Here is a 12712-nt window from a genome sequence, read left to right as displayed (position 1 = left end):
GCCACAAGGACAGGGTGGGAGCAGAAGAGACAGCTGTGGTTGGAAGGCAGGGGCCCCCTCTGCATTGACTGGGAGTAGTGGGGCTGTCCCCATGGACACCAGGTCAGGTTGAATGGAGACTCAGGGAGAGAAGGTGGTGACTGGCTGGGTCACAGAGCAAGGTCAGCATCATACTGCGGGCATAAAAGCCAGCATGAGATGTGGCTCAGCAAACCAAGATCAGGCCTTGAAGCTTTACTCAGGCTTAAGAACACTTACGAAGAGAGGTGATTGGCAGAAATCTGTGTCAGGGAGCCCAAGGGGAAGCACTATCCGGCCTTAGGGTGCCTGGGTCTTGGCTGAGGGCCTTGGGGTGGTTCAGGATGCTTCCCCCAGCTCTTCCCAGTGCTGTCTGGTCCTGTGCTCAAAGGGCCTTAGGCACAGGAGTGCTTCCTGGGAGACTCCCTGGCTGGGTGAGCTCCTTGCTGGGGCTTGCTTCTTAGCCCCTTCCTGGCCACTTCCCTCTGGTGGGGACTCTGTGAGGTGGGCTCAGCAGTTGATGCCCCAGTGGTTAGGGTGGCTGGAGCCCAACCCTGCACCCCTTGATGTGAATTGGGTGAGGCTTTCAGCCTATGAGCCTTGGTTCTCTTTAGGGGTGACCTCTAGCTGGCTGCTGTGTGGTTTGGCAGCTAAAATGCAAGTTTGTTTTTAGAGGCCATCATGGGCCTGGTGGGGAGAGAGGGACCCTTTCCTCTGGAGTCAGGGCTGGGAACTGATATTATTTCCAAATGGCAAGACAGCTTGGGGTGGAGTGTCCCTTGCTCGGTGAAGGGGTATTGGAGTGTCAGCTGAAGTTCTAATTCCCCACTCAGGCTGGGGCTCTTCCTCCTGCTTCTTCATTTTTCCTCAGTTCTACAGATGGACATGCTAAGCCAGGGAGTGTCTGTTCCAGAAATGTGAATCAGGACACTGACCTGCCTCTACTGCTGGTGGCCTGAAAACCCACATTTCTCAGGGCCAAACTGGCTTAGCCCACTTGGAGGGGCAGGTTACTGGATAAGAGATACTGGTTTGCTCCATTATCTCTGAAGTCATCTGAGGACCATCTGCCTACTAGTTATTCCAAGCTCAGGCCTGGTCCTGTTCCTGACTTGCTGTGTGTCCCAGTTAAGCTTTTGCCCTCTCTGGGACTTAACTTTTCCTTCTGGAAATGTGGAGGATTGGAAGTGGTGGTTCTTAATGTGGGAAGAATGGATGGTTGGGGATTACAAAGTGCCAGAGGGAAAGCAGGGCTGGATGGGACAGCAGGAGGGTAGAGCTGTAGCTAGTGGGCCCCAGCAGGAAGGGGGCATGGTGCTGGGAGGCTAGAGGCTGGACTTTAGCCACACTTGGGTTGCCGACTTGCAGGATGATCTGGGCTACTTGCTCTCCATGTGTAAAATTGGGGAGTATCCTTTCAGTCAATAGCTATTCATTGTGTGCCATCTTTGGGACATGGGAATCAGATCATGGTCCTGTCAGAGTTAGGGGTGAGAGACAATATGTGACAGATAGAGTCACACTGACCAGTGGTGTGATCAGAGCTGTCATGGAGTCAGAGACTGCTTCCTGGAGCAGGTGGCACTTGATCTGACAGGGTGAGGTAGAAAAAGATGTTCTAAGGTTCTAGACAGATGGAATGGTTATAAGCAAAGGCCTGATGGGAGGTAGTGCTGATGTTGGGAGTGGAGGGAATAAGGCCAGAGATGAGGGACAAGAAGCAGAAGCCAGTGGCTGGGGGCCCACTGAACCCCAACTGGCAATGGGGAGCCACAGAAAATTAGGCAAGCAGGGGAGAGGCAGCACTTTCCTAGTGGGTGGTGGTTGGTTTCAGGGACTCCTGAGAGCCTGTTGTAGTTCTGACCTGCTCTGGGGAACTGTTGAGTGATGCATGGGAGGGTGGGGTGTCCTGAGAGTCAGCACTTCCCTCTGTGTTGGGGGGCTCCCCAGAAGTGTTTATTGGGCCAGCCCAACAGGAAGTGGCTGGGCCAGCCTCAGAGGTCAAAAGAAGGGATAAGCCCAGCCACAGAGTCAAAAGAGCCTCAGAGTCAAATCTTTGACTCTATCCCTCCAGTCTGAACTTTGCCATAGATCTTGACCAATACCCTCACCTGTCTATCTCACCAGGGTGAGCTGGGATCAGCCCCAGATAGAATGCCTCCCAGGTCCAACCTTCTGCAGCCCCTGCCCAGCCCTGCCCACCTCTGTGTGTGTGCCCAGCCCCTGCTGCCCATAGCAGCTCCGAGACTTTTGGGGGAAGGATGTGAGGCAGAGGAGGAGGGGGATTCAGGAGGGAGAGGAACAAAGGCTGAAAATACTGACAGATGTCACATATTGAGCACCTGCTGCAAGCCAGGCCTTCGTAGATTTCCGTCAATATCTTTCATCTATAGTTATTGAGCATATTTTGGAAGACTGCTCCAGCTCCTAGGGATACAGCTACGCATAAAACAAGGCCTCTGCCTCCTGGCTGAGGAGGTTGACATTAACAAATATATAAAGTGATGTCTGGTAGTGATAAATGAGATGTTGAAGAATGAAACAGGGTGAGGAGAGAGAGACTTTTAGTGGTGCTTTTATAGGTCCATTGATCAGGGAAGGTATAGCATTTGTGAAGGTGCCTGAAAAAGTGTGGGAAGGATTTGTGCCAATGTCTGTCCAAGAGCATTCCAGGCCCAGGGAGCTCCAGCGCCTGGTCTGAGGCAGGAGCCCATGCAGTATGTGGTATTGGAGTAGCATCCAGAACAAGCAGGTAGGAACCAGTAGGGACAGACCTCACAGGGCCAGGAGGCTGTGTGCCAGATGGAGCTTTTACTCCGAAGGAGTGAGAGCTGGTCAGCTGTGGATCTGTTTTGAAGGCTTAAATTTATTCTTTTCTAGCATGCAAGACAAAGCTGTCATGATTCTATTACACAGATGTGTAAACTCAGGCTCAGAGAAGTTATGTGGATTCCCGTCTCACCGTCTGTGGCCGCGCGCTCTGTCCAAGAAACACTCTACTGCCTATCATGGCTTCCTCTCATCTAGACAGTAACAATGAGCATCTTAGGTTAGACTTCAAGTTCTGTCTTAGCCTACACTTGCTCTCTCTCTTCTACCTGCCCTCCCTGTCCCCTTCCTGGGCCCTGTGTGTCTCTGTGTCTTTCTGAGGAGATGGGGTGGAGAAAGGATCCAGGCAGTCCTTGATTCAGATTCTGGCCCCGGTGTGGCCTTGAGCAACCTCTGAGGCTCAGTTTACTCATCTGTAAAGTGGTCTAAAACCACCCGCTTTATCGATGTGTGTGGTATGGTGGCTGTGGATACAGTACTTGGCAGATAGTAGCCACTGAATAGTGTGTCCTGACAGTGCTCTGAGCAGGGAAGGCTGACCAGGGGAGCAGGTTAGGATGCCCCACTGTGGCTCTGCTGGACAGGGCTTGGAGAGGAAGGCTGAGTCGGGGAGTCCTCCTGTCTTGCTGGCTGTGTAGTGGGGAAAGCTGAGGTCACACAGGAAATCAGAGGCCATAGCCTGTGGGAATGGTTTCCCATCTCCCTCCTCCCTTCCAGTCACAGCCCCTTCCCCTGCCATTCTAGCCCCCCCACCCCCCAACACAGCAGCTTCCCCTTTCAGGTGGCAGCAGCGAGGGGCCCACTCATCTTCCGGCTTCTCCATTCTCCTAGGGGCCACCTAGGGAGGGGCAGGTCTGGGTCCCTGTTCCCCTGGGCCACAGTTCTGGGGTGCAGAGGAGCCCACCAAGTCCTCCTGAGCAAGCAGGAGCCTCTGGTTTCTGGTCAGTTCTTCTCTCTACCATCAATGCCATGCTGGCCCGAGGCCACTCCAGTGTATGCCAAGGGGCCTGGCAAGAAGAGCAGTGGTCACCCTCCTTCTGTCTGCTCCTGCCACCAGTGATTCTGTGGTCAGCCCTGTGTTCCCATCCTTCTGCTGTCTTCCTGTTTCTGCCTCATTTACAGTGCTGATAGCCCCTCCTATCTCCCCATGGGTAGCGGTCACAGCAGAGGGTTTCCTGGAGTCACCCTGTGGCACCTCAGGCCTGCCTCTACTCAGCACACACACTCTGTGGTGTGAGAGGTGCCCTGGGAAGAAGTCCCAAGCCCCAGGAGACCATGTTAGTGACTGAGGGTCATGGGCCAGGCCAGTGCCCTGTTGTGCTTTTGGCAGGAGCGCAGGTGTGGGTCATGGGTGGGAAGGGCCTGAGCTGGCCCTGGAGGATGAAGAAGTGGGGCAGAGAATGTGGATGTGGGTTGGGGCAGGACCTTTGCCATATCAGGTTCACCTCGTGGACTTGAGGGCAGGCTGGCTGTGGGTAGGGAAAAGCAGGAGGCAGGGACAAGGGGTCAGGGTCCAGGCGAGCTAGGCCAAAGGCTGGTATAGCTGTCAGTGGCCAGTGCTTACCACAGGCCCTGGGTTTCATCCCCTGCACTGCAAAAATAAACCATCAGAGGCCTGTTGTAAAAGGTGACAGGGAGAGGTGTGACAAAACATGCCATAGAGGAATGAGTTGGGAGAGGGGAGTGGTCCCAAGTGGCCCATCTGGGGAAGGGTACATGACAGGAGGAGAGGGATTAGTATGTGGCAGACTTTCATGAGGCCTAAAATCAAATCCTTTTTACTTTCAGCTTCATTTTTTTTTTTTTTTTTTTTTTTTTGCAAGTGAGAGACTTTGGAGTCATAGCTTGCTTCCTACCTGACCCTCTACTCGGAGGGCACTGAGCCATGAGGGGGCCGAAGGGTGAGTGTCAGGGCTGGGGTGGAGTCAGATGCTGTCTGGAAGACAAACCACGGAGTCCAGGGAGCCTTGGGTTTACTGGTGGGCCTCGGTGCATTTCTGGTTTGGGAGTTGGAGGCTGCGCTCTGCCTCTGGCCTCTTAGGCCTGGGGAAGACTGGGAGGGACCTTATTTGATAGCTGTGTGTGAGATCCTCAGGAGTTGGGGAGGGGGCTGTGGGTCTCTGTCTCTCATTCTCCAGTCTAGATGACCCAGCATATCAGCAATTTTGTTTATATTTCTCTTAGTAATCTATTGCATGCTTTATTTAAAATGAAGCTACTGTATAATGATAGTGTTAGGGAACAAACTGCAAGAAACTCAGTGCTAGTTACTTAAATACATTTCTCTTTTTTCCTTCTGATTATAAAAGTGATACACAGTTGTAAAAACTTCAAACAAAACAGACATCAAACTTGTAGAAAATCTTTCAAGATGGGTCAAAAGTTAACATTAGGCATGAAATTACGACCTGGGCAGTCTATTGTCCCTTAGTCTTTAGTGTCTCTCAGTCATTAATAAAACTGTGGTTTATCATTTTATCAGGGTGATGCTGGTGGGGCTACCATAAGAAAGTTGCTAAAATATCATGTCTCATTGGGCACACCCTAGGGATGTGATTGCAAGTTCAAAGCCAGCCTCAGCAATTTAGTGAAACCTTAAACAACTTAGTGAGACTTTGTCTTAAAATAAAAAAATAAAAAGGGATGGAGATGTGACTCAGTGGTTGGGTGCCCCTAGGTTCAATCCCTTGGCACCAAAATAAATAAATAAATAATATTATTAAAATTTGAAAAAAATCATGTCTCTCATCTACACTCTGTGGATGTGTGTTGTACACTGCCAAAGGGTACTGGGGGATGGGTGGAGGTGATGGCTGGAGAAGAAGATCTGAAACCCAGCCTTTCTTCTGCTTGCTGGGCTGTATACCCTGGTGCAGGGTTCATGGAGGAAGAGCCTTCTCTATCTAATTTGTTTAAGGGCCCCACCTGGGTTGAAAGTGCTTCTTTCAGATCAGGGTGCCAAAGAGCAGGTGTGTTTGGTTTGGGATGGGAGGTTGTGGTGTCTTGGGCATGGCAGGCAGAGGTCCAGCAGGCAGTGGGTGTCTGGTCTGGAATGATGGGTGCAGAGGGACATGGCTGGAGGTGAGTGAGGTAGTCATTGGTGTCGGGGGTAACTGAAAACCTCGGGATGCTGGGGGTCCCAACTAGATTCTGGTTGTAAGTCCAGTGCCATGGGCTATTCTGGTCAGCACTGGCCAAGGCCTTGGGATTAGGGACAGGAAGTGACTGCCTTAGCAGCAGAGAAGTGAGCAGAAGATGAGCAAGTGTAGCCTCCAGTACACATGTGGTGACGCGTCATGGTTGTCTGGGTGCTGGGCAGGGACTGAACGCTTCATTTTGTGGAGAGGGAAACCGAGGCTTGGAATATCACATGATTTGCCCAGGGCTTCAGGCAAGAAGTGGTGGAGCTGGGACTGAGTCCAGACTTGCTCTGCATACTGGGTAGGGGTGCCTGAGTCCTGGAGCCCAGGGACTTGCCCACAGACCTCCAGCTTCCCGCTAGGTAGCTGAGGCAGCTCTTCATTTACGTGGACCCTGGGGACACTTGCCATCAGCCTCCTATGCTTCAGGGACTCCAGACAGGCCGTACTGCAGATGGGATGGGACTCTCCTGGTGCTAGGAAGGTTAACAGGGCAGAGACACAGGCAGGAGCAGGACACGAGCCCTGGTGTGTCTTCTTGGGACTTGTAAACAGTGGCCATCTATCCCTGAGAGATAGAAAACAGGTCTCTTGGCCCAAGGGCAAGCTGACTAACCATTTGGGAGTTGCACTTGCTGTCTTGCAGGAGGCAGGTGCGGGTGCTGAGAGAGCTTTTTTTTTTTTTAATATTTTTAGTTGTAGTTGGACACAATACCTTTATTTATTTATTTTTATGTGGTGCTGAGGATCGAACCCAGGGCTTCACATGTGCGAGGCAAGTACTCTACACTGAGCCACAAACCCAGCCCAAGAGCTGTTTTTTGCAGGGGCGGGGGTCACTTCTGCACCCTTGGGGCTGGGAACCCAACCCCCACCTAGTTCCTCATATCTACAGGAAGTGTCTCCAAGGCTTGCCCGCATTAGCCTGAGCTAGTGGAGTCCCAAGCGCCGAAGCGGTTGGTAGATGTCCAGGAGGGTGACCCTGCCTGTAGGTATCACCTGGTGACTGGGCCGGGGAGGGCTAGACATCGGGGTCTAGGGCATGTCCAGGGTCTGGAGCATGTTGGGCTCCAGGGCAGTTGTGCACAGTGGGATTGTTGGTGGAGAGCCCGAGATCTGAAGGCCGTGTGGTGTAGTGTGGTGGGGCAGGTGGTTGTGCTGTGTGGCTGTCGGGTTGGTAGGAGGTGTGTGCCCTGGAGGCAGTGCAAAGTATGGGTTTGTGGTACTCTTGGGGTGTGACTATGTATGTTTTTGGTTCCTGTGTAGACAGCTCCGAGGGGTTTCTTGAGGTCTGTATACTCAGGTTCCTGCCCACCTGCTCGTGCTGGGAAGCCTGGGGCAAGGGGCAAAGGGCTGGCCATGCAGAGAAGGAGGAGGTGGGTGAGTGAGCTGAGACCTCAGCCTCCTGTCCCCTGGAGGGTTGGATCTTTCTTTGAACTCAGAGTGGAGCTCTGTGCAGAGGGGGCCCTGGAGATTCAGTCTGGGGAGATGTTCTGGCCCAGAGGACTTCAGAACTGAGTGTGGAAGGAGTTAGGACCTTTAAAACTGCCCTGTGCCCTGACCAAGGATGACTCATTCATGCGAAGCAGAATGCAAAGAGGCTGAGGGACGCCTCAGAGAGGGACACAACCGCATGGGTCAGCAGCCTGCCGTAGCTTCTCTGGGTGTCCTCTCTTCCCATCCTGCAGAACTCTCTGAACTTCAGGTTATCCAGGTCCTTTCCTGTCCTTGGGCCTCTCACATTCAGTTCCCTTTGCCTGGAACAGGATCCCTCAGGAAACCTCTCTGACTCTACAAGACAGAGGCAGCCATATCCTCTGAAGGCTCTGTGGGCTCCAACAAGTAACCTGGGTAAGTTTCCACCACATGGTGTGAAAGGGGGTAAAAATCCTAAGTCTTAGGGCTGGGGATATAGCTCAGTTGGTAGAGTGCTTGCTTGCATGCAAAAGGCCCTGGGTTCAATCCCCAGCACCACACACACACACACACACACACACACACACACACACACACAAATCCCAGGTCTTGGGATGGTTACAAGGATGAGTGAGAGGAAGGTGGGAGTCTGCAGAGGCTGGGCACACAGTGGCACTTAGGAGATACAAGAAGCTGGGGTATGGTTGTCATTCTTACTGGGCTACCAAAATGGTGCCATCCATCAGTGGTGGGTAGGAGTGCTGAGAGGGAGATGCCAAGCTGGGACAGAAGTGGGGCTCTGAAATTTAAACTCTGCTTTGACTCCAACAAGAGGGACTCAAGCAAGACATGAAGAAGGACTGTCTGGCAAGGATTAGAGATTCCAGATGACTGTTTCTTACTTCTGAACTGGGACTGGGTGCCCTTGTGAGCCATCCAGGTGCTGGGCTCCACTGTGGAGAGCAGGGGAAACAAGAAGAGGTACAGACTCTTAGAATACCCCAGGCCACATTGGTTGGATGGAGGTGGATCCCTGCAAAGAGAGCAACCAAAGAAAACAGAAACAGTGCTGAGCTGTATGGCTGTACAGAGGCCTAGGACACCAAGGGGCAGTCAAGGAGGACTTTCTGCAAGAGATGGCCTGGAGCCAGTGCTCTGAGGAGGGAGGGTGTGGTTTATTTACTCATTATCAGCTGACAGTTTTAGGGGCCCCCATAAGCCAGGCCAGCATCTGGTATAGGAAGTGACATGGAGAGAGTTGCGGAGGGGGCCAGCCCAGCCTGCCTGGGGCTTGGGGTATGTCACTGAGAATTTGAGCAAGTCACTTCCTCCCTGTGGGTGTTTGTTTCTTCTTCCGTTATAGTCAGGGCTGGACCAGGTAGAATGACAGCTGATGAGCTCCTGAGAACACAGGGATCTGGCAGAACTTTAGCAGGGTTGGGACCCTGGCCATAGCCAGCACAGCCAGCGATGGCAGAGGGAGATGAGCCAAGCGAGAGAGGAGGCCTGGGCCCTTGGGTTGGGGAGAAAAGCCCCCCAGCTGTGGCTGTGCCCTTGCTACAGGAAGACATTTGCCTCTGCCCTGACCCTGCCTCCCTGGGGGTAATGACTCTCTAGGACTTGTCATAGCAGCATAGTTTCAATTCCTAAACCAGGGCCAGGGTGAGGACAGAGTAATTGAGGTGTAAAATTTAAGGGGGGACTAAAGACCTCTGATCATCCAGGTATATCTTTTTTTTTTCTTTTTAGTACTGGGATTGAACTCAGGGGTGCTTTACCACTGAGCCACATCCACACCCCTTCACATTTTTCAGTTTTAGACAGGGTCTCACTAAGTTGCTCAAGGGCCTTACTAAATTGCTGAGGCTGGCCTTGAACTTGTGATCCTCTTGCCTCATTGTCCCAAGTTGCTGGGATTACAGGCATGTGCCATCACACCTGGTATAAGATATTTTAATGCCATTTAAAAAAAATCAAAATTTATGCCAAAAATACATGATGAGCAACATTATAAAATATCACAGTTTTCAGTAGAGAGAGGACAGTATTGCTGACTGGGCCTGCTGAGGCCCAGCCTCTGCAGAGCGGTGCTCCACTCTTCTTGTGTCCAGGAGCTTCCCTCTCCAGGGAGCTGCCCCTGACCCCAGCCTGGTGAGGGCCCCCTGGCTGATCTCATGAGCTGGTGGTGTTTGATCCCTTCTGGCCCAAAGTTTCTAGAGGCACCCGGTTCATGCTTCTAGCTCCTTGAATGGGGAAGTCATAAAGGGGTGTCAGTGTGAGACCTCATGTCTCTGACCTTGGCTTTTGCCCTTTAGTGAACGAATAGGAACTTGAGAGAGGCCCAGTGGGGGCCAGGCTCTGTTCAGGGAGAGGGTGGTTTCCTGTCTCCCTTGACCAGTCCGGTAAGGTGGCTGGGACCATTATCAGTCCACTTGTGTTACACCTCAGTCAGGTGCCTGGCCTGTAACAGGTCCTCCTTCGTGTTTGCTATCACTTTTGAGAAGCAGTGAGCTGAGTGATTAGGAGTTGAGAACTGTGCTGCCCAATGGAGATACAGTGCAAGCCACAAGTGCAATGGAAATTTGCTAATAGGCACATTAAAAGAAAAAGATGCCAGGGCCGCAAGTGTAGCTCAGTAGCCGAGCATGTGCAAGGCCCTGAGTTGATCCCCTGCACTGGGGGCTCGGGTGGGGTGGGGTGAGAAGAATTAGAAACCATGTGCAGTTAATGTTATTAACATTTTAAATCTAAATCATAATATTATCATTTATCATATAATCAATAGGAAAATTTGAGCTATTTTACCTTCTTTTTGTACCGAGTCTTCAAAATTCAGTACACCTCATTTTGGGGGGCTACATTTCAAGTATTCAAAAGTCATCTATGGGGCTGGGATTGTGGCTCAGCGGTAGAGTGCTTGCCTAGCACGTGAAAGGCCCTGGGTTTGATCCTCAGCACCATGTAAAAATAAATAAATAAAGACGTTGTGTACAACTACAACTAAAAAAAAAAATTTTTTAAAAAAATCAAGCCATCTGTGGCTGCTGCTGGCTACTGTACTGGACAGGGCAGGTCTAGACTATACTCAAATTGCTTCTTCCCAGCGTTGTGACTTTAAGCAAGTTACTTAACTTCCCTGTGCCTTAGTGGTTTTTTTTTTTTTTTTTTTTAAAGTAGACTAATAATCAAATGTACCTGATAGGTTGCAGTGATGTTGAGTTGATGTAAAGTGCTTAGGTATCTGGCATAATAAGCAGTGTTTGTCTTCTCTTTTTGTCTTTTGAGTAACACTGCCATTTTTGCCAACAGTTTCATCTAAAGTACCGGTTTCTTAAAATTTGTTTTTATAGTACCTACTTAGAAGCACATACCTGTTTTTACCATTTCCTAAGCAATGATAATTGTAGGGTCTACATAAGATAAATACCTATTAGTAAACTGTAAAATGGTCAGGAATGCCTGCCAAAGCCATTTTGCAGAACACAGGAGTTTTTTGGCTAACCCTGCTCTTATGGCAAGGAGACCTGACTTGACTCCAGGCCAGGGGAGGGAGACCTGTCCATTCCATTGCACCCCACTCTCTCCAGCCCCACAGAGCCTGTGTTGCCTGGGCAATAGGAGTCATGGCCTGCTGAGAGGATTGGCCTGTTCTTTCTCCTCCCCTGAAAACCCCATTTTTTGGCCCATTTTCCTCACCTCCCCCCCAAGTTTATGAGCGTGGCCCTGGGGTCTCAGGCCCTGCCTCAGTTGCCCCACCTCTGCCCTCAGCACATGTTGTGGTCCTAAGACTTAGTGGAGAGGGCCCTGCATCCTGGGCTCCACCTCTCCCGAGAGGCCACAGGTTAGGGGAGACTCCCTTAGCCAAGGAGCTGCATCTGTCCCTTCTTGGTGACCTCCTGGGGGGCAATCTCTTTGCCAGCTAGCCCCCACATGCAATCCAGCCACTGGTCCTAGGGGCGTGGAGAGTGGAAGTGCTGACTCCCCTTCACACCTGTGCAGCCCCCACCTCCAGAAGGTCTGTCTGGCTGCCTTCCTCGTCCCTGGAGGCCTTCTTCTGGTCCAGCCTCCATTGCTTGGCTTCCAGCTTCCCTGGACCCTTCTCTTTTCCTTTTCTTCTTCTTCTTCCACCTCTTTCCCACTTCTGCTTTCTTCCCCTTTCTTTGCTCTTCCTCATTACTCTCCCCCCTGTCTCTTCTCCTCTTCCTCCTCCTTGGCATTCTGGCTGCTCCAAGTGGCCTCGCCTCATGGACTTTCTCCCCCATCTCTGTCCTTGCAGCTTCCACATCAGGCCACCATGAGGAGCCCTTTGGAGTAGCTGTGGCTTCTGGGAGGATCAGCCGGTGAGTGAGGAACTGGGAGGATGGAGCTGGGCTGAGTTCTCAGGCTAAGCCCAAACCCTGAGCTAGGGAGGCTGGGACTTTCCATTTTGAGAACCAGTATTGCAGGCAGAAGGTGAGGCCCTGAGGGCTTGCTAAGAGCCTCCTCCAGGGTTCCGAGAGGAGGGACAGGGCAGGCTCCAGCAGGCTAGACTGGGAAGCATAAGCTGACTTGATTTCCCTTCTTGCCTGGTGAGTTTTGGTTTCTTTTTCATTCCCAGGCTTTATTGATGATTATCACATTATCTTTTTAAAACTTTCCTTGTTTAGTTTTTAAATGGTACAAAATTTTAAAAATATAGAAGGGTGTAGTGTCTCCTGTCTTCCCAACTGTCAATTCTCTCCCCAAAGCCAGTTTCTTGTGTATCTATCCAGAGTATTCTATTATATATTTGTGTGTGTGTGTGTGTGTGTGTACACATGTATATATTTCTTTTTTAAAACTCAGTTGTTATATAACTCTGTCCTGCACCTTACTTTTCCACTTAACAATAAATCTTTAATATTAATTTATATGAACTTTAGAACCTGTTGGTCTAAACCAATTCCATTTGGTAATTTCAGTTGGGAAATTATATTCAAGTTATAGCTTAACCCCGGGAGAACTGATGTCTTTATAATTTTAGGAGCCACTGTATCCAAGAACATGGAATGTTTGTGTTTATAACTTCCTTTGGCTCTCCCAAGTATCCATTATATTCTTATTCTTATTTTTAAAATTCAGAGAGTTCAAAATTTAGGTGATAGACTAAGTAAAGTGAAAAGTGTTCCTCCTGTCAGAGGCAGATTTCCAGGAAAGGTGGAATTTGACATTCAGGGGTCCTTCTAGGATCCAAAGAGGGGGCCTGAACAATGTGGACACATGGGTCCTGTGTTTTTGTGAATTTGCAAAAGTGAGATATTCTTGTGTTCTTTTTACCCCAAAGGGCATCT

The 12712-nt window shown here is 50.7% G+C and overlaps 1 protein-coding gene across 13 annotated transcripts in view; it reads left to right on the top strand.

Annotated features, from left to right (window-relative positions):
- Arap1 (ArfGAP with RhoGAP domain, ankyrin repeat and PH domain 1) overlaps window positions 1-12712 on the top strand; it is a 63254-nt gene that overhangs the window by 5841 nt on the left and 44701 nt on the right. For 3 of the 13 annotated variants that reach the window (XM_046441874.1, XM_046441873.2, XM_046441870.1), the window contains exon 1: window positions 7816-7838. Coding sequence is in view for 1 of the 13 variants with exons in the window: in XM_046441872.2 (XP_046297828.1) it covers window positions 6952-6975; window positions 7754-7838 (109 nt within the window). In the remaining 12 variants the exon portion in view is untranslated. Of the gene's footprint in view, window positions 1-6880; window positions 6976-7753; window positions 7839-11679; window positions 11744-12712 lie in introns of those variants that run through there. The other 10 variants (XM_046441875.2, XM_058578519.1, XR_009226584.1 and 7 more) reach the window with 8 other exon arrangements.

This window comes from Marmota monax, unplaced genomic scaffold (genome assembly GCF_021218885.2).
Source record: "Marmota monax isolate L192 unplaced genomic scaffold, Marmota_monax_Labrador192_F-V1.1 WCK01_AAM20220418_F8-fsc00068, whole genome shotgun sequence".
Lineage (NCBI taxonomy): Eukaryota > Metazoa > Chordata > Mammalia > Rodentia > Sciuridae > Marmota > Marmota monax.
Note: the sequence above shows the minus strand (reverse complement) of the source record. Positions and strands in the feature narration are given on the sequence as shown.